Genomic DNA, 24637 nt, shown 5'->3' with positions numbered 1-24637 from the left:
AAAGGTGATGTAACACAGTGGTAAACACACCACTGTCCCAGCTTTTTTGAAACGTGTTGCAGACATCCATTTCAACATGAGTAAATATTTGCACAAAAACAAAAAAAAAGTTTATCAGTTTGAACATTAAATATCTTGTCTTTGTGGTGTATTCAGTTGAATATAGGTTGAAGAGCATTTGCAAATCATTGTATTCTGTTTTTTATTTACATTTTACACAACATCCCAACTTCATTGGAATTGGGGTTGTACAAGTGCAGTGACTGCTTATTGTGTTTTGGGTGTGAATTAAACCATTCAATCTCTTGAAAAGTAGGATGCTCTAGAACCTGATGCATTGATCTTCAGACCTGCATTATGCTTCACAAGTAGCTATGATCATGACAAAGGTTCAACATAAGATCACTTTGATGGACTGGCGCCCCCTGCTGTAGACTTGTTCCCTGTGTGTTGGGTCTGCGTTATAAAAGTGCACGTCTCTCCAGGGAGTCTTCATGCAGTGACTCATGGTGAACTTCAGCGAAGTTTGTTGCATGGATTCACCTGAAAGCCTTGAGAATGTTTGTGGAGTCAGTACGGAGGACATTTTAGTTCCTTTTGAATATTCATTGTTTATTAAAAATGCACTTTTTAATTCTATAGCTTTTTTCAGGCAATCTGGGAATCTAAATAATGATTCTCTAGTCATCATTTTTAAAGCCACAATTTTTATTTTAACCTCTTAAACCCTAGAGTCCCCAAATTTGGGGATTTGCCCTGTTTTGGAACATTTGAACACTCATAACTAACCAATGCTGACACCAACATACACTTATTATACATCAAAATGTCAAGCAAAGTCTCCTCTACAAAATTATCCACTTCAATCACATATCAACTAACGACAGCTGAAACGCCAAGCAAATAGAGACGTAAATCAGAATTCATTTTTTTGGGGAAAAAAAAACCTCATTTACTCCTACCAAGTATTATTTACTTTCATTTTTGTTTGCATCCACAACATCCCTAGGACCTGTCTTTTAGCTGATACAAACTTTAGCATTTTTGATCTTGTACAAGCTGAGAAATAAATCATAATGTGTGGGTATGTGATTTTGGTGAAATAGGCTCTAGGGCTTATCATTATTTTAAACAGCCATCATTTTATTTATTTTATCTTCTACATCTGCATGCAGCATTATTCATCAATCATTGTTTGTTTTTTGCAACACCTGTCCCGTATTTTATCACATCTTTGGTCAGCAGCTCAAGGGGGGCTCATCTCCCCTTTAGACCTTCCACTGCTCACCATATCTGAAAGGTATCCATCAGTATTTTTGGCCATGTTTTGCAGTTTGCACATCAAAGTGATCCATTTTTTTTAACCTCCGCCAATTCTACCAGGGTATAACTTTTGAGCACTACTGCCTATCAAATTTCTAGAGTGCCATTTCATTCATAACAAGCTGGACTGTGGCTGTCTTTGTTTCTTCATTGTCAGAAATCCCTTTGGATCAGAATAACAGTAAATGTTATGCAGCACTGTCAGAATCGATCCCATGACCTTCTTGCTGTGAGGCAACAGTGCTAACCACTTATCCACCGTGCTACCCAACAATGTACATATTTATATATATATAAAAAAAAAAAAAAAAAACAGACTTGGCACACAGACACGGGCAGCCATCAGAAAGTCCATGTCAGGAGAAGCAGAACATCCTCCTGAAAACCTGTCAGATGTCTCCTCCGGTCCACCTCAGGATGTTCAGGATTGATTGGAGTAAGTAAGTAAGTAAAATGGATGGATGGATTTCTGCTGATATTCAAACATGTTTTAATAGAGAAGATGGTAAATGATTGTAGGAGACAACATGAAGTCAGTGAAGATGAAATCTTGATGTAGATTGTTAATTACTGGATTGGCTCAGTTTTAAGAGTCAACACAAACCGTGGGCAGTACGAAAAAATCTTTACACATCAAAGCTTTTGAATTTTAAAGTCTTTATTATAAATACAAAATCATAACACAATGTACATATTTATTATATACACACACAAACGGGGCACACAGACATTGGTGTCAGCAGAGGCAGAACATCCTCCTGAAAGCCTGAGTCAGGTGTCTCCTCCAGGTGGTCCTGGTCTCTGCTTGGGCCTCTAAAAATTACACAGAAATATTTGTTAGTTTGAATAAAGCAATAAAGATATGAACACTGTGGGAACTGTGGAACATCTGACTCACTGGGCTGGATGGCTGCTGGTTCTTCTGCTTCCTCCTGTATGATGGGGGTGAGGTCCTCAGTCGGGTCCAGATTTTCCTCAGCCCAGACAAGAGGTTCATCTGCCACTTCCGTCTCCAGACTGTCCTCTTCAACACCCGTCTCCAGACTGTTCTCTTCCATAAAGGGATGTTTAAGAACATCGAGAGGTCTGATCCGTTGTTCAATGTTGAGGCACATCATGCATTTCAGAAGGTCCACAAACTCACGACCCTCCTTCTCTGTGGTGTTTGTTTCCATCATCTGGTGAAGCAAGAAGTCAGAAAGACATGTCACATGAACCAAATGACTGGTGGCCATCATAAACCCCATAGATCTTCGACAAACCCTCTGTGACATCACGAACAGGTTTTCTTTAAAGAGGTTCTGAAGCTCAAATCATGCAGCTTTTGATGTTTCCATTTTGGTTGTTCTTACTGAACCTAAGACCATTAATGGATGAAGACATGCAGGGGCGGATTCAGGGTTTTGTCAAGGTGTGTGTGGGGGGTGGGGGGGTGTGGATTTCTTGCTCTGGGGCCAACCCCCCCCAGAAAATTTGTAATTTTTTTGTGCCATTTCCTGCATTTTGGTGCATATTTCACCACAAAATGCAGTCACAGAGAAAACTTAGTTCTTTTCTGTGATTATAGAACACGTTATAGAACAGGGTCTACAACCCCTGGCAAAAATTATGGAATCACCGGCCTCGGAGGATGTTCATTCAGTTGTTTAATTTTGTAGAAAAAAAGCAGATCACAGACATGACACAAAACTAAAGTCATTTCAAATGGCAACTTTCTGGCTTTAAGAAACACTATAAGAAATCAAGAAAAAAAGATTGTGGCAGTCAGTAACGGTTACTTTTTTAGACCAAGCAGAGGAAAAAAATATGGAATCACTCAATTCTGAGGAATAAATTATGGAATCACCCTGTAAATTTTCATCCCCAAAACTAACACCTGCATCATATCAGATCTGCTCATTAGTCTGCATCTAAAAAGGAGTGAACACACCTTGGAGAGCTGTTGCACCAAGTGGACTGACATGAATCATGGCTCCAACACGAGATATGTCAATTGAAACAAAGGAGAGGATTATCAAACTCTTAAAAGAGAGTAAATCATCACGCAATGTTGCAAAAGATGTTGGTTGTTCACAGTCAGCTGTGTCTAAACTCTGGACCAAATACAAACAACATGGTAAGGTTGTTAAAGGCAAACATACTGGTAGACCAAGGAAGACATCAAAGCATCAAGACAGAAAACTTAAAGCAATATGTCTCAAAAATCGAAAAATGTACAACAAAACAAATGAGGACCGAATGGGAGGAAACTGGAGTCAACGTCTGTGACCGAACTGTAAGAAACCGCCTAAAGGAAATGGGATTTACATACAGAAAAGCTAAACGAAAGGCATCATTAACACCTAAACAGAAAAAAACAAGGTTACAATGGGCTAAGGAAAAGCAATTGTGGACTGTGGATGACTGGATGAAAGTCATATTCAGTGATGAATCTCGAATCTGCATTGGGCAAGGTGATGATGCTGGAACTTTTGTTTGGTGCCTTTCCAATGAGATTTATAAAGATGACTGCCTGAAGAGAACATGTAAATTTCCACAGTCATTGATGATATGGGGCTGCATGTCAGGTAAAGGCACTGGGGAGATGGCTGTCATTACATCATCAATAATTGCACAAGTTTATGTTGATATTTTGGACAATTGAAAGGATGTTTGGGGATGATGAAATCATTTTTCAAGATGATAATGCATCTTGCCATAGAGCAAAAACTGCAAAAACATTCCTTGCAAAAAGACACATAGGGTCAATGTCATGGCATAGGGTCAATGTCAATGAGCAGATCTGATTTGATGCTTGGTCTAAAAAAGTAACCGTTACTGACTGCCACAATCTTTTTTTCTTGATTTCTTATAGTGTTTCTTAAAGCCAGGAAGTTGCCATTTGAAATGACTTTAGTTTTGTGTCATGTCTGTGATCTGCTTTTTTTCTACAAAATTAAACAACTGAATGAACATCCTCCGAGGCCGGTGATTCCATAATTTTTGCCAGGGGTTGTATAACCTGTAGTAGAGAAGCTTGAATCTTCGACTGGACTGGGTTGCTTGACGTGAGGACTTCTGTCTGACTCTTGTAGACAACAAGAGTCAGACAGAAGTCAGACTTCCAGAGCAAGAATTTTAGCTGAGGAAGCTTCTGCGATTTGAAGCGAAACGTCCTCACGTCAAGCAACCCAGTCCAGTCGAAGATTCAAGCTTCTCTACTATGGATACCACCTGGACAACTGAGAGCCTACACAGAAATGTCTATAACCTGTGTTTTATTCATTTGAACTTGTGTTGTACGATCTTGAATGTGATGCTGTGAAGTTATGATGACAAGTAACAGTACCCGGTTGCAGTATCAGGCTAAAGTACCAGGCTGGGATGAATAAATCCTGAAAACATTTGCATCTTAGAGTTATCGAACAAGCCAAAGCTAACGGGCTAACCTTGGTTTGGGTCTTTTATTAATTTCGTGACGGGTGGTTTTGGAGCTGATATTAAAACTTATGACAAGCTTATTGTCTCAGTAACTGTGGAATATCTGTGACACAAACCTCACCAAGCTGCCCAAACCTGCTAATGGTGCTATTATACAAATGAAATAACAAGAAACTTTCACTGGACAGAAAAGCAGACACAGACTTCTTATTTGGTCTTTTAGTGACATTAACAGCACAACAATCCACATGATCTCAGATACTTGGAATAAAATGCTCTGGACACAGCTGTCAGTCAAAGTGAGAACTCTGCTAATTATTCATAAACTGATGAAGCGGGAACAAACTATAGAGGCCAAAACTGCTTTCTGCACCAGGGCGTAAGCATGTTTTTTTTCTGCTTGAAAACTGGACATTTAAACATGCGGGTCAATGGACAGTGACTCACTATAGGAGCCAGCCTCAAGTGGCCATTCAAGGAATTGTGTGATTTGTTATTTTTGAGTTTGCTTCATTTAACAGGACCAGAGTTTGGAGCTTGGTGGTCACACAGTCAGTGAATTAAACATTGGAGCCATACATTTGTTGAAGGTGGTTGAAGGAATGACTGAGAGGCCACGAGTGAGCACCTTCCTCCATGTTGTCCTCCAGACAGGTCAATACCACTGCTCTGGTGCCAGAGAATTTGTGCCCCGTCTGCACCTGAATCAGTGCAGGAGTCTGCAAAGAGACAGTGTTAGAGTTAACTCTCAGAAAAAAATGGATGGATGGATGGATGGATGTGATGGTACCTTCAGTGTCCAGGTGTCCTGACTGTTGATGCGCCATCTCTCAAAGCAGTGGTTGGTGTGTGGTCCCAACCTGAGAAAGCGGTCTGGGGGCAGACCCTGAGTGTCCACGATGAACTTTATCTGAAGACATCAAACAAAAACATCAAATCTCACTGTACAAACACAGACTTTTCTTTCACAAGTTATTGCCTTTTCAGGAGCAAATGTGTCTGTGTTTACAAGGGCCACGGATTAATAACAAATCCAGGACAATCTGGACAAAAAAGAACTTACCATATCATAGGGATGAAGTCCGGGATACGGTGTGGTTCCCATAGCCAGCTCAGCCACGGACACACCGAGCGACCACATATCGATCTCCTCACTGTAGGCCAACCCTAAGTGGACCTCTGGAGCTCTGAGCAAAGAGGAACAGAGCAACATTACACATCGTCTACCAAAGGTTTCATTTTTCTTCAATTTTCAGGGTAGAAACAAGCAACTCTGTCAAATGTTCTCTGCAGTATTTGGACTTACTGGTACCACAAGGTACCCGCAAAAGATCTCAGAGATGTGCTGAGCCAATCCAAAGTCAGTCATTTGACCTTCAGTGGCTGAATGTGGTCGACCACCATGATATTTTGTGGCTTTATGTCGCAGTGGACCACACCCAGGGTCTCCACGTGGAGCAGTGCGGTGGCCATCTACAGTCACACAAACAGTTGTTGTTGTTAGGAGAGAGATGACAACTCCAGATGTCCTACTTTAGTTCCATATATAATGTGTACTTTTTATCAAAAACCAAAATCTAACTTACTTGCTGCATAACAGCTCGGAGGTCACTGACTGGAAGAGGATCGAAGTTCAGCTCATCCATGTAGTCGTGAAGTTCAAATTTGAGACAAATGAGGTCTCCGTGCATGAAGGCATCGTACCACCTCACAATGTTGGTCTTCTATGGATCCAGGTATCTCAAGAGTTTAAGAGCAAGCAAGCTGGGGAAGACGTGAAAAATCATTTATGAAGGTTTACAATGCATGGCTGAAATAAAACTATTTTTGAATGTAAAGACTGTGACTGTAATTAGTTATAATTTGTACCTCTTTTTTTTGTCTTTCGTATAATACTGGGCTTGTTCTTAGAGATTTTGATGGCCACGTCCTGATGGGTCACTTTGTGTTGACACCTGGCCACCTTCCCAAAGCTGCCTTCACCCATAAACTCCTGCACCACGTAAAATGACTGGAGCACATCACCTTCCTTGACGGGGAAATCATCTGTGGAAGGACGAGGGGAGAGATCAACACAAAACAGTAAAATACATGTTATGTGCAGACGCGGGTTGAGGAGCGGACCAACGTCTGACCGAACCCAGCGCTAAATAACCAGAAAGCGGTTCCAAAAACAAAACAGTTTTATTTCCCCTCATGTGCAATAATTGGTGTACAACATAAATAATCGGTTGTCTGGCGAGGTGAAGGACGGCGCGCTCTCCAGCGCCCAAATGGATCAAAGCCCGGCGCTTCTGGACTCAGATTCACCGCCAAACACCCCCCAGGTGGACACGACAAACTGACTCTGTGAAGGATGGAAAAGGTGAGGTAAGTCAACAGAGCTACAGCAAATATCCTTCAGAGGCACACACTATCAGCAACACATTCAGGTCTGAATTTAAGCTTTATGTAAATGAGCAGCTTCTCACAACAGGTGGAGGATCATCAGTCCGTACGCCACAGCAGTGAGAAGCAAACTGCACAATTCTCATCAATGTTCAAATATACTGCGTAACAAAATGCCAAATTACTTCAGCTGAAAGTCTTTAGGTTTGCACGTGAGCATCATTCACAGGTGCTGCGAGTCATTAGGCCTGCACGTGAACATCCTCCACAGGTGCAGCTAATAATGCTGATGAGGGTGAAGGATTCTTCTGCCAGCACCTTCTCCACAGACAAAAACCCAGTTTGCATACCACCTGGAGAGCAAAGAAAAGAAAACACAAAAATGTCCAGCCAAACCCCCCAACACACAACAATACAAGAGTAATCGGAGATTCCTGACGTCTGCCAATCCGGATCCGGATCGCCTCCAAAATTCAGTGGAGTCTTCCAAGAGCTAATATCTATCTGTGGTGCAAATTTGGTGAGAATCTGTGAAGTAGTTTTGATGTAATCCTTCAAAGGCTATATAATGTGAAACTTGATCCAGAATCATAATCTGTATCCGGATCACCTCCAAAATTTAATGGAGTCTTCCTTGGCCTAATATCTATCTGTGGTGAAAATTTTGTGAAAATTTGTGAAGTAGTTTTGACATAATCTTGCTAACAGCCAGAGAGAGAAATAAATAAATAAGCGCCGATGATTTTATTCTGTCCTTGACGGATGTAATAACGTGTTTAACTTCATCATCAGCTGGCACAAAAATAAATAAAAATAAAAATAAATAAAGTTTAAAGTCTAGTTTACATTTCAACCATAGGATTATTTGGCAATATTCAGAATATCAAGTCAGGAGTTAGAACATTTGTCTCACCAGAACCCATCATGAACTTGATGCTGCTGCTGAAATGTCAATAAACAAATTTATTCTCAGTGAAGACATTTGGTTATATATTTTTTCACGTTGAATGAACATTTGGTGAGTTGAAACGTTTTTAATTTTATTTTAATATTATTTATCCTGAACAACTGTATATTGGTGCACAAACTAAGCTTGCATGTTGTAAGTGAATATTGTGTTGGGAGATTTATTTTAAGATGGTCTACTTATGCATAGTTTCGGCTCTACTAAAATACGAAATGGAGCCCGGTAATCACGACATGGATGTAACAAAATGGAGCAGACTGACCCAGACTGACTCCAAATATGATTAAATATGATTCAGTTAATTACTTTTATTTAATTATTTTTAAGCAAAATTGGGACTGATAACGAAACAGGGTAAAACAGCGAAATTGCTCAGACTGACTCCAACTATGATTCAATTAGGTACTTTTATTAAATTTTTTAGCGAAATGGGGACTGATAATAACAAAATGGTGGTAAAACGTTACGAAATGGAGCAGACTGACCCATTGACTGAAGTTTCATCTCTTGAACACCAGATGGCGGACCTGCCCCATTACATTTACTGAGCACATCTCACAAAAAACAAAAGCCAAACAATTAAATAAAAGTACTTATTTGGAGTCAGTCTCTTTACTGTGCTCCATTTCGTTACATTTTCCCCCATTTCGTGATTATCAGTCCCCATTTTGCTCCATTTCGTATTTTAGTATGGCCCCATAGTTTTGGAGGTTTACGCATTGTTGCTATGAGCTTTTTTGCTAATATTAGACTGAAACTCACAAAGTGATGTACAATAAATATACAGGGTTTTCAATCACGTGACCGATTTGCTCCCGTCTCCATGGTGGATTACTACGCGGCTGGCGCATGAAAGAAAATAGACAGAATGAAAGCTTATTACGAGGCTTTAAACCCTCGAGATAAAGCTGTTTATCGTGATCGATGTGTAGCAGTTGGTTCAGTGAATCCATATGTTATACCGGATAGTCAATTTAATGACGATGTAACGATGTTTCACAGCATAAGCTTAATATGGCCAGAACCAAGCAGAGCACCTGTAAATCCACCAGAAGAAAAACTCAGAGGAAGCAGTTCGCTACCTCTGTTGACTGGAAGAGCGCTCCGGCTACCGGCGGTGTGAAGAAGCCTCACCATTACAGGCGTGGCACTGTGGCGCTGAGAGAGATCCACTGCTACCACAAATCCACCAAGCTGCTGATCTGCAAGCTGCCGACCACGTAGGCCTCGCTGGCCTCCTGCAGAGCATCACAACGGGGCTCTGAAAGTGGAGGTCGGTCTTGAAGTCCTGAGCGATTCCTTTCACCAGGCGCTGGAAGGGCAGCTTGCAGATCAGCGACTCTGTGGATTTCTGGTAGTGGCGGATCTCTCTCAGCGCCACGGTGCCGGGCCTGTAACGGTGAGGCTTCTTCACACTGCCGGTAGCCGGAGCGCTCTTCCGGGCGGCTTTGGATTTGGATTCACAGGTGGTCTGCTTGGTTCTGGCCATATTAAAGCTTCCTTCAGATCTGCTGAGCCAGGTCTCTGTGTCGCTGAGAAAGCTTGTAACACTGCACTGCTTGATGCACAATAACTGCCGGTAGCCTGTAAAATGAGTGACCTGCCTCATTTTTATCACCTCTGTTTGAACAACTGACGACAGCACAAAAGCTGACCATTGTTGAAGCTTCTGCAATTGTTCGCAAAAAATGCACATAGCCTATCACAGCGGCCACTGCGTCGTAATCCACAATGGCCGTGGGGCACAAAAATCACATGACCAATACGTTATCATTGCAAGGGAAAACCAACTATTGTAGCTAGTTTTAAAAAAATCCATTATTGCTATATTATCCATCATGACTTTTGTTATCCACTTTTGTTCTTGCTCACTTTTGTTCATGATATGGTAGCAATATATATATATATATAGGTAATCATAATTTTTAGAATTATTTGTCCCAGTGAGATCTGAGTAATTGAGAACAGAAGGGGAGAAAGTGTGAAAGTAGTAAAAGAAACAAAGGAAATAAATCAAATAGCTAATCATGGCAGACACAGATTAGAAGGGATGAAGGTTACATTCTATGGAGAACAAAAATAAGGAAATGAGAGAATCAGCTCAGTTATTACATGAAATTGCTGATGTTCTAATAAGCTGTCTATGTGCGATCCATATAACTTGCGAGTGGTAAGATGGCCGCCCGTTTGCTTCAGCGGTTTGTACAGCGTGTGTGGGCCAATGAGCTATCCAGTGTTATATTCAGATCAGTTGGCACGACAGGCTAACACAAGCCCCAGTGTCATCGTGGATTTTTCTTTATCTTCTATTTCAAGGACATGAAATTACATACTAGTGATATGTTTGTCCTTTTATTTAATACTGATACATGGAACTGTTTGACCCTGTTTAATGTGACTTTTTGTGGGGATGGGGGGGGGGGGCAGATAAGTAATGTAAAAACAAGGTGTATTACTGAAATTTTCACACTGGAAGAGGCATCAACATTAACTTAGCAAGGGATGTAGGATTTAAATAGGCATGACACAAATTTAGAACCTAAAGGATTACTAAATTCACTTGGATTGATTGGAGAAATTACGTAATGACTAAAAAGGCTTCCCAAAATCCACAGTGGACAAGAAGAGTTTCATTCAATACTTCCAGTAATAGACACCCATCCATTCTGGGCAGTGGTGGGCACAGTTCAGCTCATCGGATAGCAGATAATTATCGAAGATAATGTTTTTGCTAGTGGATTAGCTTTTCAGATAAGTTTTCAAAACCATCATCGGATCAATTATCTTCCGATAAATTTAGTTCCGATAACTTTCAGTCCAATAACATTTTTTTTGCTGGTCAAGTGAGCAAAGTTTAATGGTCAAAAATGTTTGTAAACCCTAAACTCAAACATTTTAGTCCGTCTGTTGTGTGTTTATTTATGGCAGACTGGCTGTTGCTTGCTAATGACGTCATCATTAAGCGTAAAACGTGATTGGCCGCAGGGAGCATTGTGGATAGTGTAGTTCAGGTTCACTAGGGACGTTACAGAGTTATTGTCTCTTGTCCCTTGGAAATTTGTTGCAAAACCCACCACACATCGTGCAAAAATAATTATTTAAATATCTAAAGGACACTGGATTACTTCATTGCATCTAAACAAATGACTATGGCTGCCAGGAGTTAACGGTTTGTAAAATCTCATCAATCACTCACCAGCCCAGTAGGTGGTGGTAAATGCACCTTAAGCTGGTGCCGATTGGATCCGAAAGAAGAAGAAGTGTTATCGTCTGCTCGACACAAAAACAAAATGGACTAATTTTAACATTTTATTTTATTTCTTAGTGGCTGACGGTATCGCCAAGACTCGGTGGGAGAGAGGAGCTCTCACGGTGCAGCTGTGTACAGAGGGACAATTCTTCACCGTTTAGACCATTTTGGATAACCCCAGGATGATTATTTTTTCAGATAAATCCCACTGAAACTAACAGGTAAGAATTTATATTTAGTACATGTATTTTACTCTGCCAATCAATGCATTAATAAATGTATTTTGGTTGTTTAAGCCGCAAGGGTTGAAAGCGTGTGAAAAAAGCAGCAGCTTTTTAGTTTGTAAATGACGGTGTATCTAACACCGAGATAAACTGTCACTTCTAAAGCCTGGTTCACATGACAGGATTTTAAAATTATCTTTAGGTTTCCAAAACCTGAGAGACCACACACGTGAAGATAAAAAAATCATGGATCTGACAGGTTTGGTTGTACAGTGTGTGGTGTTCAGCCACATGGTAAGGATGATAGCACGACACACGAACAGATTTCACACACGAACATTCCCAGCTCACACAGGAAATCTCGCAAAATCTCCCGAGATTGAACGTGACTTCAAAGTAAACAAACGGAGATACTTTGTGGACTATTTAAAACAGAGGGAAAAAAACAATACAAAAAGAAAAAGAAAAGGAGATCTTTAAAGGATTGGAGACAGCGTGACCACCGGACTTTCTGATAAGTCAGAACAGCTGTTTTGATTTTATTTTCCGCTCTGTACGTCCGTCACCTCACTTTCTGATTGGCTGCACATCACATTCTGCAGGCTGTGTGCTTGTTTTGGTCGGAGGACACAACAGACACTGCGATATCGGGCCAAAAAAATCCCAACATGTTGAATATCCCCGATTTGCGATCGGAGCGTTCCTGACGTCCTTCCGAGCAGATCAGAGCGCTCTTAACACACCACACACGGCAGGAATATCTGATAAGATTATCTTTAGCATCATCATGATTGTCAGGGCGTCCTTATGATTGTCGGAAGGGGAAGATCGGGTCCGATATCGGCCTAATTATCCTGCCGTGTGAACCCGGCCTAATACACTGTTTTACTGCTTTTGAAAGATGATGACAGTGTTTGGGGTTTTATTTTTTATTTATTTATTTTCATGCGTTCTTGTATGTTTGTGATCCTTGAATTTACCCAACAGCCCCTGCAGTGCTTAAAGTGAAACTGGTTTATCAGAAGCCGACAGTGTAATCCGATGTGCCCGTGTCCGAATCAATGCTAAAAGTTATCAGTTATCTGTAATAAAGATACATTTTTTAGCAGTTTATCAGTTTCTCGACATAAAAGATAACTTTTCAGTTAACTGATTAATGGTTATTGAAGGCTAACTTTTTGGTTAGCTGTGCCCACCACTGATCTCCTTACGCTTTTCCCTGCCACCAGCCTTAAATGCCCTCTTCTTCCTATTTAGAAGATGCTTGGTGTCTCTTGTGACCCAAGGTTTATTACTGGGAAAGCACCTGGCAGTTGTAAAAGACAGAACAACATCCATGTAAAAATGTATATAATCTGTTGTGTATTCCACCATTCTATTAATGTTAATGCCTGTTTCAGAACTCCAGTTGTCATTTAAATTCTGGATTTCACTCCAGTCTCTCACAGATTCACAAGCATCTGGAGTTCACTTCCTAATTGTCTGATTTGTTACTGGATGCTGATGAATGACCAAAACCAAAGATCAGCAGTCAGGATCAGAGATGAGTGATCAGAATCAAATGTCAGAGATCAGGATCTAAACTCAGGATTAAAGATCAGTAGTCAGGTTTACAGGTGAATGAGCAAGGTCAAATGTCAGCAATCACAATCAAAGATCTGTGATAAAGTTCTAAGACAAGTTCAGGAACAGAGATCTTTAATCAGAAAAAAGATGGGTAATCAGGATCAAAGATCAGCAATCACATTTAATAAAGTTCAAAGATGAATAATCCCAAATAACAGTCAAGATGTTTCTTTTTTGTACAGCACTTTGGTGCTGTGGTTTTAAATGTGCTTTAGAAATAAAGTTTGAGTTGAGGACCAAAGGTCTTTAAACAGAAAAAAGATGAGTGATCAAGATCAAAGTAATCAGGTGTAATCGAGTTCAGAAAGTAGTAATGACTCAGGATTGAGGGAAAGATGAATGCAGCAATGTACAGAGACATCCTGGATGAAAACCTGCTCCAGAGTACTCTTGACCTCAGACTAGAACATCTTTCAGCAGGACAATGATCCTAAGCACTTAGCCAAGATATTAAAGGGGTGGCTTCAGAACAAATCTGTGAAGAGATCTGAAAATGGCTGTGCACAGACTCTCCCCATCCAACCTGATGGAGCTTGAGAGGTGCTGCAAAGAAGAATGGGCAAAACTGCCCAAAGACATGTGCGCCACGCTTGTAGCATCATATTCAAAAGACTTGAGGCTGCAATTGCTGCCAAAGAAGCATCAACAAAGTACTGAGCAAAGGCTGTGAATACTTAAGTGTGATTTCTTACTTTTTTTATTTTTAATAAATTTGAAAAAATAATAATAATAAAAAAAAATCCAACCTTTTTCATGTTGTCATTATGGGGTGTTGTGAGTAGAACTTTGCGGGAAAAAATGAATTTATTCCATTTAGGAATAAGGCTGTAACATAAAATGTGGATGTGAATACTTTCAGGAAGCACTCGTACAGTGGGGAAAATAAGTATTTGACCCCCCCTGTCAGTTTTGCAGGTTTTCCCACCTACAAAGAATGGAGAGGTCTGTGATTTTTATTGTAGGTACACTTCAACTGTGAGAGACAGAATCTAAAAGAAAAAAATCCAGTAAATCACATTGTATGATTTTTAAATAATTAATTTGCATTTTATTGCATAAAATAAGTATTTGACCCCTTGAAAAACAGAGCTTAACAACTGGTACAGAAACATTTGTCTGCCATTACACAGGTCAGACATTTCCTGTAGTTCTTGACCAAGTTTTCACACACTGCAACAGCGATTTTGGTCCACTCCTCCATATGGATCTTTCAGGTTTGGAGTTTCATCTCCCTCCAAAGATTTTCTATTGAGTTCAGGTCTGGAGACTGGCCAGGCCACTCCAGGACCTTGAAATTCTTACAGAGCCCCTCCTTAGTTGCCCTGGCTGTGTGTTTGGGGTCATTGTCATGCTGGAAGACCCAGCCATGACCCATCTTCAATGCTCTTACAGAGGGAAGGAGGTTATTTGCCAAAATCTCACAATAAATGACCCCATCTATCCTCCCTTCAATACGGTGCAGTCGTCCTGTCCCCTTTGCAGAAGAGCACCCCCAGAGATTGATGTTTCCACCCCCATGCTTCACGGTTGGGATGGTTTTCTTGGGGTTGTTCTCATCCTCTAAACATGGTAAGTGGAGTTGATTCCAAAAAGCTCTATTTTGGTCTCATCTGACCACATGACCTTCTCCCATGCCTCCTCTGGATCATCCAGATGGTCACTGGTGAACTTCAAACGGGCCTGGACATGTGCTGGCTTGAGCTGGGGGACCTTGCTGCCCTGCAGGATTTTAAACCATGACAGCATCATGTGTTACTAATGTAATCTTTGTGACTGTGGTCCCAGCTCTCTTCAGGTCATTGACCAGGTCCTCCTGTGTAGTTCTGAGCTTTCTCAGAATCATCCTTACCCCACAAAGTGAGATCTTGCATGGAATCCCAGCCTGAGGGAGATTGACAGTCATCTTGTGTTTCTTCCACTTTCTAATGATCATAACAGTTGTTGTCTTCTACCAAGCTGCTTGCCTGTTGTCCTGTAGTCCATCCCAGCCTTGTGCAGGTCTACAATTTTGTCCCTGGTGTCCTTAGACAGCTCTTTGGTCTTGGCTATGGTGGACAGGTTGGAGTGTGATTGATTGAGTGTGTGAACAGGTGTTTTTTATACAGGTAACAAGTTCAAACAGGTGCAATTAATACAGGTAAAGAGTGTAGAATAAGAGGGCTTCTTAAAGAAAAATTAACAGGTCTGTGTGAGCCAGAATTCTTGCTGGTTGGTAGGGGGTCAAATACTTATTTTATGCAATAAAATGCAAATTAATTATTTAAAAATCATACAATGTGATTTTCTGGATTTTTTTTTTTTTTAAGATTCTGTCTCTCACAGTTGAAGTGTACCTACAATAAAAATTACAGACCTCGCCATTCTTTGTAGGGGTCAAATACTTATTTTCCCCACTGTAGGTGTCAAGGATTTTATATAGTTCATGCTCTTATTATCATTTATTTTCTTTAGTTTATGCTTATATTATTATTATTATTTATTTTCTTATAGTTTATGCTTATTATTTTTCCTCTTTGTGAGAAGAGGAGGTTTTAGAAAGAAAGACTTGTTGTCTGCATTCTTCATGATTGAGCAAACTATTTTTCATTTTGCCTTATCCTGCTTTGACGAGCCACAAGGCTCATGTTGCAGGAATGGAAGGTTTCAGCCGTTACCTATCTTTGCTATCACCCTCTTGCAGACATGACTCGTGTAAGCTCTCCCGACTGTCCTTGTTTGTTTTTTCTCATGTTGATGAACTAAATATAAGGCTGGGCCAGAGGAGGGGATTTTAGGAGAGCTTTGTAGCTGAGCACTTACAAGCTGCTTCATTGTTCTCCTCCTCTGCGCAGAGCAAAAAATATATATATATTTGTCTCTCTCTGACTGGTTTCTTTTCAGTGTTTGTGCCTTTCATTTCTTTAAAAACGGGGTGCAAACCCAACAGTTTTTTCTTGGCGCCCAACGTGGGGCGTCGACAGATCTCGAGCGAACGGAGGGAGACACGCCGCAGACTGTGCACAGCCGATTCCACTAGAGGGATCGAAGGAAAGTCTTGAGGAGTGAATTCTCCGTCGGGCCGGTGACTATAGACGTCCACCTCCGCTCGCCGCAGTAGATTGACGACGCCTCCGAACCAAATGAGGGGCGCAACAAATTAACGTAAGTAATTACTGCCTGCCTGTGAGGAAAATATGCTGAGGAGGGGTTAGAGTCCCCATCCAGAATAAAGTGCGGGGGAGGGAGTTAGAGTCTCCGGTCCTGCCGGCACAGGTGGCGGAGGGGTTAGAGTCCCCATCCGGCTGAGAAATACAGGAGGAGTCAGAATAAATTTCAGGAGAAGCAGTTAGAGAGACGCAAATTAACTGATTATTTCAAAAGTGAAACTGTTTGTGGTATGAATGAGAGAAAATTCTGTTTTTGTTGTTTTGTTGTAAGGATTTTGTTGTGTTATTTATGTCTTGATATAAAATGATTTATTATTATTATTATTTTTTTTTTATTTATTTTTTTTTTAGATGAGGGCTTGTCTGTAATTGCAATCATTGATGAAATCTGTAATTTATTTTGTATATGTGTGAGAGTTGGAGCGGTTGTGGGAGTGTGTGTGTGTTTGTGTGTGTGTGACAGTGTCGGACTGTATGTGTGGTATTGTTTGACTGAGTATTCCTTAGTAATGATAAAAGAATGAGACTGTGAGTGACTGAAGCACGGACAGCTTGATATCCCATTTTATCAGGGGATAAAAGTGGAGCCATTGTCTGCAAAGTAGGTCATTTTAAGTCCATACGCACCACACTCACATATTCCCGACGAGTCTGCAAAGAGGGGGATTCCAAGGAAGGTCCGCCCCACGGGGTAGAAGCTTGACCTGAACTTTGCAGAGTGAAGGGGAATAGGTGACCAACATGGGAAACACATGCACAGAAAATAAGCCCCTATTTCAGGGCGACGAAAAATACATGCACAAATGCAATCCGGAAAATCTGAAGTACATAACTAGATGGAAAAAGAAATATGGCTTTTCAGGTAAATTGGTCATGCCAGATTGTGAAGGTTTGGTGTTAAAGCTTACAGCAGCAGCAGCAAATAAAAAGTGTAACAGGAAAGTAAGAAAAGAAGGAGAGAGAGAAAGTGCAAAAGTATGGCTCAGTGAAGCACGGATGAGAGTAGAGGCCATAAAGAGGAAAAAAGACGAGAAAGGAAAGTCAGAGAGGAAAGTAATGTTTGTAAAACCTGAAGATAATGAGACGGCCGTGAGAGGCCGTGATGTAAATCCACCCCTGCAGCCACAAAATCAGGCTGCAATAAGACAAGCGGCACCAACAGTGGCTCCACCACTGGTAAAGGACCTGATTTTTGACCCTAATTATCCCCAGGGGAGTTCTGAAGGTCCGTCATATGACCCAATAAACTCACTGTATCCAAATCCATTTTTGGATAATCAGAGGGTGGAATTTTCAACTGTATTGACCCTGCCTGCGGCAACAAATTCTTTAATGCCTGAAAAATACATTTTGAGAGACAGGGCTATGATTAAGCCGCCTCTAAAATACAGTTTCAATATATCCCCAGATCACAGTTTTATTGCTCCAATGATCCAGGTCCCAAACCCAAATATAGCTCAAGGACAGCCGCCATTCTTTCATGTCTTCCGTCCATGGACACCAGAAGAGGCAGCAAAGGCCGTGTCTGGCCTGCCAGACCCACAAGCTGATGTGGAAGGATGGGTAAAAGGAATAGAAGATATTATAAAAGCGTATAGGTTGAATGGCTGTGAAGTAGGACAGGCCGTACAATTGGCTCTGGGACGAAACTGGGTCCACGTGAGAGGAACATTTACAGGACGTGCTGCAGACGGCACGGTCCTGCCATACGGGAATGAGGAAGATCCGGCAGCGGCGTTACAGGCTCAAATAACCGATCTAATGACCAGAGTTAAAAACAAATTTAAACAGAAAGCGGACTATGGTAAAATAAATGCGTGTAAACAAAAGGCAGATGAGGATGATTATAATCAGCGTTTAGGGACAGTTTTCCGTGCAAACAGCGGTATACCGCATAGTGATGATCAAGCGGGAGCATATCAAAATCAGCTGAAACAAGCCCTCCTGAATGGTTTGAAGCCAGAAATTAGTGCATGGATCAGAAAGCACAATGTGACCACTGACTCGGATGATAGATTAAGTCCTGGAAATATGTATTTCTCTGTCATAGACATCAGTAATGCATTTTTCTCAGTACCTGTTCATCCAGACTCTCAATTTTGGTTTGCTTTTACATTCAAAGGGAAAAGATATACATATACAAGACTCCCTCAAGGTTTTGCTGACAGTCCGACCATTTTTACACAAGCAATAAATTGTTGCTTATCTTCATTTACTCCACCAGAAGATTCACAAATCTTGGTGTATGTAGATGACATTTTGGTGGCAGGAAAGACAAAAGACAGCTGTACAAAATGTACTATGATGCTTTTGCAACATTTGGCAGAAACAGGAAGTAAAATTAAAAAGCAAAAGTTGCAGTTTGTGCAACCACAAGTGACTTATTTAGGCCATGTCCTATCAGCTGAGGGGAAACGAATAAAAGACGATCGAAAGCACGCTATTCTCAAAGCGCCTAAACCGTCAACAAAAAAGGAAATGATGACTTTCTTAGGTATCTGTAATTATTGCAGAGCCTGGATTCCATGTTATGCAGAGAAGGTGCAGAAATTGCAGGATTTAATACACTCTATACCAATGGATATTACTGACAAAATACAGTGGAATGAAGAAGCTGAAGAACAGTTTACAGCTCTTAAACAAGAACTTGTGAGTTACACAGTATTATCTCTGCCCAATTATGCCAAGCCATTCACTCTCATGGTGGACACAAAACAGGGATTCATGTGTGCAGTCTTGCTACAACAACATGGTAATAAAAATAAACCAGTTGGCTATTATTCCAAACGTTTGGATACATTCTTATCGCCTGCTAGACAGATAGCATATATAGTAATGCTATTGTCTCAGCCACAGATTACCATTGAAAGATGCAACACCTTGAATCCCGCCACGCTCCTACCTACTGAGACAGACGGTGAACCACATGATTGTTTGGCAGACACACAGAAACAACAATTACCTCGACCAGACTTAACAGACGAACCATTTACAGATGGACTACATTACTTTGTGGATGGCTCATGTTTCAAAGATTAGAAAGGACAGACATTAACAGGCTATGCTGTTCAATTACCAAATACTGTTATTGAAGCAAAACAGATTGATCATTTTAAATCAGCCCAAGCTGCAGAACTCATTGCATTAACCAGAGCTTGTATCTTGGCTAAAGGACAGAAACTGACAGTCTATACAGATAGTCAATATGCATTTTCAACAATTTGCCTCTTTGCAAAACAATGGCAACAATGAGGTATGATAACCTCTACAGGGAAACCAGTGACACATGCAGGCTTACTCACAAATTTGCTAGAAGCAGTGACATTACCATCACACCTGGCATTATGTAAATGCGCAGCCCACACCAGAGGTACAGATTTTGTCTCCAGAGGAAAACTGCCTGGCAGACAAAATAGCGAAAGAAGCAGCAGCTGGTCGATATGGCACTTCTTCTATTTACACAGCTGAGACAGACAATGAACCATTAATAGATTCTGACCTTTTATTGGATATGCAAAAACAGGCACCAGCGCAGGAACGACATTTGTGGTTGAAAAATGGGGCAACCGCAAACCCCAAAGGACTTTATTGTGTACATAACAAACCCGTCCTACCCAAAAGCTTATTCAAAGCAGCCGCAATTGAGATGCATGGGTTAACGCATGTGTCAACAGGGGGGATGGTATATATGGTAGACCAATATTTTACTACCTATGGATTTAATTTATACTCAAAAAAATTTTGTAAAGCCTGTTACCTGATTGAAACACAACCCACAGGGAAATATAAGACCCCGGAGAGGGCAATTCCCAAAACCACAGTATCCTTTTCAAATTGTTCATATGGACTTTATTGAACTAAATCGATGTGGACCTTATCAATACTGTCTAGTATTAATTGATGCCTTTTCAAAATGGGTAGAAATTGTTCCATCACAAATAGCAGATGCTTTAACAGTAGCAAAAGCACTGTGTAAGACAATTATTCTGTATTATGGAATACCAGAGACATTGTACAGTGATAATGGAACACATTTTGTAAATTAAGTTGTACAAAGAGTAGCAGAACACATGAAAATTAAGTTAAAACATCATTGTGCTTACCACCCACAAAGTGCAGGATTAGTGGAAAGGACAAATGGCACAATAAAAACAAGACTAAGGAAATGTATGGAAGAGACAAAACGAACCTGGATTGAATGTTTGGACCTAGTAAAATTGTATATGAGAATAACACCAACACCATCAGGTTTAACACCATTTGAGATACTTTATGGACGACCATATCGTCTACCAATTTTCGACATGGATACTAAAACAGCAGATGAGGAACAAACATTAGCAGATTTTATGAAAAAGACATTAACACAGAAAGAGATAACTCAAACACATTTACTGCCGAATAATTTTGATCTTCCACAGGACGGCCTTCCAGTAGTCCAGCCAGGAGACTGGGTGTTCATCAGAGTGATTAAGAGGAAGAACTGGTCCAGTCCTCGTGGGGGGGGTGGTCCATACCAAGTGCTGTTAACAACACCAACTGCAGTAAAGATAGCGGAGAGATCAACGTGGATACATCTAAGTCACTGTAAGATACAGCGTGTGTTGGCTGCCTCCACAGTGTAAGGGGAAGTCTGGCTACAAAGGGAGTCTATTTAATTAGCAATAGATTGTCTCAATGCCAGTGAAGCAGGGAGATCCTTGCACTATTAGGTGAAGTTGGTTAACAACACTGTATCCTAGCAATCATGACTGAACTACAGCAGACCCCGGAGCGGCGTGCTCAGCGCCGCCGCTGCCGGACTGTTGGTAGGGCAGCCGGTTGCGTTGTGATCTTAGTGTGTTTCGTGCTCCTCGGATTCCTGGCCTGGTGGTTGACCCAAGAATTGCAGCTCACTGTGGACCGAGCCAGAGAACAACGCAAGCAACGTCAGAAGAGGTTTATTCATAATGTGAATGAGACAGATGGACACCCTCATATATACCATACTAATTTGTGGTACAGATATGTTCATTTATTGGCTATGGAATTACGTTACTAATTGTTATGTTTGTTCGCAAATGCCTATATCCTCAACACACCCAGCTCTGACGGCTAAACCGTACCCTGCTAGGGTGACAGAATGTCTTATCATACGGATGCATAATCAAACTGTATTTAGGAGGCAACAGTTCTCAGCAAATCTGATAAGATGTAATACCACTTGTCTCAGTGCAACCACTTTTATGATAGGGACTTCAACAGAAGATGTACAAGCGTGCCCAAGTGCTGCTCCATTGACTAGACTGAAGGGAAATGCAAAAATATCATCACATGTTAAATTGTCATCACAACGGCCATTCCCGATTTGCTTTTACGGGACAGGGAATAAAACTGTAGGTAAAATTAAGAAACGTCTGTGTACCCAAACGTATGTTTTATCAAATAATTTAAGCCTAACCAAAACATATTATGTGGATGGTACTTATCTTCATCACATTGGACGGGGATGTAATTATACAGGCTCCTGTCCATGGGGAACGGATGAATCATGTGCTTATGTTAGTAAGTTTTTGCTACCACCTGTAAATGGTACTCCGGTGTATGATGACATCTATTGTGGTTCCAGACTGTACACGAGTCTCCCACCAAATTGGGGTGGTGTGTGTTCACCTACCCAGCTGACTGGCCATTCATATGTGGTAGTGCCAAGGACCTCCACAGAGAAGAATGGCAGCACCAGACGGAGGAGATCGATATACCCAGATGTGTTACCACATGATCACATGTGGGGCTCGGACGTACCAAAGGACCAAAAATTGTGGTCTGTAGGAGATAAAATAGCACATTCATTGTTCCCCTGGATAGGAGTGGTAAAAAATTCATTAATGATTGAAACTCTGAATTATCGATTGGGTCTGTTCATGAATGTAACTGAGAAAATAGTAGCAGCTCAAAATACTGAAATAGATGCTTTACGTACCATGGTGATGCAAAATCGCATAGTTTTAGACTTGCTTACTGGTTCACAGGGAGGAGTTTGTGTTCTGCTGAACACAACATGCTGTACTTTCATCCCAGACTCCATTCATTCAGTGGATGTGCAGGACGCATTGGAAGAGCTGAATAAACTTTGTGACGCAATGCATAAAGACACCCTAGCCGTGAACCACCTGGTCCTGGTTGACTTCAGGACCATGGTGGCAGTTACTATTGAAAATGGTGACACCAGTTATTATAGTCCTAATTCTGATTGGACTTTGCATGTGTTGTGTGATCCCTTGTATCAAAACAATGGTTGGCAAAATGGTGTCAAATACATTTGTACAGTGTAATCTGGCTTTCCAAAAAACTATGCCAAAATATCAAACATTGAAACAGTTAGACCTTAGTGGAGAAAACTATAATGACTGTGTTGAGAATTATGATGATATTGAAAAGCTCACAACTCCAGTTCAAGCTTGAACTGTTGACGTGATGAGTTAACACACTCTTAGCCTATGAAGCTTTAGCTGAAAATGTAATAAGACAAGTGGTTAAAGTGGACAAATTTTCTATTGAAGTGTGTTTTGGACATGACTTATGTACATAAACGATAAACAGGGAGGATTATGTCAAGGATTTTATATAGTTCATGCTCTTATTATCATTTATTTTCTTTAGTTTATGCTTATATTATTATTATTTATTTTCTTATAGTTTATGCTTATTATTTTCCTCTTTGTGAGAAGAGGAGGTTTTAGAAAGAAAGACTTGTTGTCTGCATTCTTCATGATTGAGCAAACTATTTTTCATTTTGCCTTATCCTGCTTTGACGAGCCACAAGGCTCATGTTGCAGGAATGGAAGGTTTCAGCCGTTACCTATCTTTGCTATCACCCTCTTGCAGACATGACTCATGTGTAACCTCTCCCGACTGTCCTTGTTTGTTTTTTCTCATGTTGATGAACTAAATAAAAGGCTGGGCCAGAGGAGGGGATTTTAGGAGAGCTTTGTAGCTGAGCACTTACAAGCTGCTTCATTGTTCTCCTCCTCTGCGCAGAGCAAAAAATATATATATATTTGTCTCTCTCTGACTGGTTTCTTTTCAGTGTTTGTGCCTCTCATTTCTTTAAAAACGGGGTGCAAACCCAACAGTAGGTTAGTATGCAGGTTTTGCAGCAGTCATTATGGTTTTATGTGTTGATGTTAAACTTGCCAAAATGCTAATTATTGGCTATATTTGGATCAAAGGGTCGGGTTTGAATCCCCGTCAGGTCAATTTTCCACTTAGTGTCTTTAATCTTACACATCTGATGCTATACAAACCTCCAGGGACAGCCGAGTGTCAAACTGTTCTTGATTACAAAACTGAACCAAAACCGGTTTAACCTCAGAACACACATCATCCCCACACGAAAAAACACCTGTACAACAGTTAATTACACTCCGCAATGGTTCACAGCCACAAATGATTAATCTAGTTTATTGATGGGTCCACTAATGTGCTTTTTTAATGTTATGCCCTCCCCTGAGGGCACACTGTTACACCAGCTAATTAATGAGTGTACAGCAGGGAATTTAGGTCACAGGAGGACTGACGGAAGATGGCAAAGAAGAGGAAAAATAGCACCGATGTCGATCGATATGTCACACTGAACAAAAAATGAGAAGACAAAAGTGTGAGGAATGAATGTAGGCTGACAGGAAATTAGACAATTTTGCAAAAAAAAAAGAAAAAGAAAAAAAATGAATGGAAAATATTTGCCAGTGTTGGTGACGATCGCGTTTTACTCCAGGATTTGAGGAGCCAGTTATGAAATAATAATAATAATTATTGCACTCAGCATGCATACATCTATCAACAACAGTCGTGCAACAGTGCAACAGTCCTGTGTCTGACATTTTGCTTTTAACTCTTTAATTCCTTGATTCTGTTGTGTGGGCCGCTGAAGAGGAGGTACTGCTGGCCCACCACCACCAGTCGGCGCCCTGCTTGGAGTGCGGGCTTCAAGCATGAGAGGGCGCCGAGACAGAGAGTGACAGCTGTCACTCATTTACACCAGCTGTCACCAATCACCACCTTCCCTACAAAAGCCGGATTATTACTCCACCTCCTCGCCGAGAAATCAGCTACCGTTAAGGTAATTCTCTGCAATTCATACTTTCTGAGACTAATTATTGTTCTGTGTGCAGCCGTATTCCTGAAGTCTGTAATAATTGGATTGGCGTGCAGTGAGAGTCTGCGACGTCTTCGCCTCTCATTCCATCCAAGGAGCAACTGTCAGGAGCTGCACAGGTGATTCTGTATCGGATGTGGAGGTTTTCCCTCCCTG

General features: G+C 40.9%; 1 protein-coding gene and 2 long non-coding RNA genes across 3 annotated transcripts; 1 reads left to right on the top strand and 2 right to left on the bottom strand.

Moving 5' to 3' along the window:
- Nucleotides 1-2005: 2005 nt before the first annotated feature.
- On the bottom strand, nucleotides 2006-2347 carry LOC117529192. The gene is made up of 2 exons (XR_004565946.1): nucleotides 2222-2347; nucleotides 2006-2136 (listed from the first exon to the last, which is right to left on the bottom strand). It is a non-coding gene; the product is annotated as an uncharacterized LOC117529192 (long non-coding RNA).
- A 2956-nt stretch (nucleotides 2348-5303) lies between these two features.
- Nucleotides 5304-6037, bottom strand: LOC117530095 (homeodomain-interacting protein kinase 2-like). The gene is made up of 3 exons (XM_034193030.1): nucleotides 5807-6037; nucleotides 5534-5653; nucleotides 5304-5462 (listed from the first exon to the last, which is right to left on the bottom strand). The coding sequence occupies exons 1-3, from the start codon at nucleotides 5954-5956 to the stop codon at nucleotides 5304-5306; spliced, it is 429 nt and encodes a 142-aa protein (XP_034048921.1). The 5' UTR covers nucleotides 5957-6037.
- Nucleotides 6038-6275: 238 nt separating this feature from the next.
- LOC117529190 lies at nucleotides 6276-21588 on the top strand. The gene is made up of 3 exons (XR_004565944.1): nucleotides 6276-6400; nucleotides 9619-9624; nucleotides 21577-21588. It is a non-coding gene; the product is annotated as an uncharacterized LOC117529190 (long non-coding RNA).
- Nucleotides 21589-24637: the final 3049 nt, after the last annotated feature.

This window comes from Thalassophryne amazonica, chromosome 17 (assembly GCF_902500255.1).
Source record: "Thalassophryne amazonica chromosome 17, fThaAma1.1, whole genome shotgun sequence".
In the NCBI taxonomy this organism is placed as follows: Eukaryota; Metazoa; Chordata; class Actinopteri; order Batrachoidiformes; family Batrachoididae; genus Thalassophryne; species Thalassophryne amazonica.
Note: the sequence above shows the minus strand (reverse complement) of the source record. Positions and strands in the feature narration are given on the sequence as shown.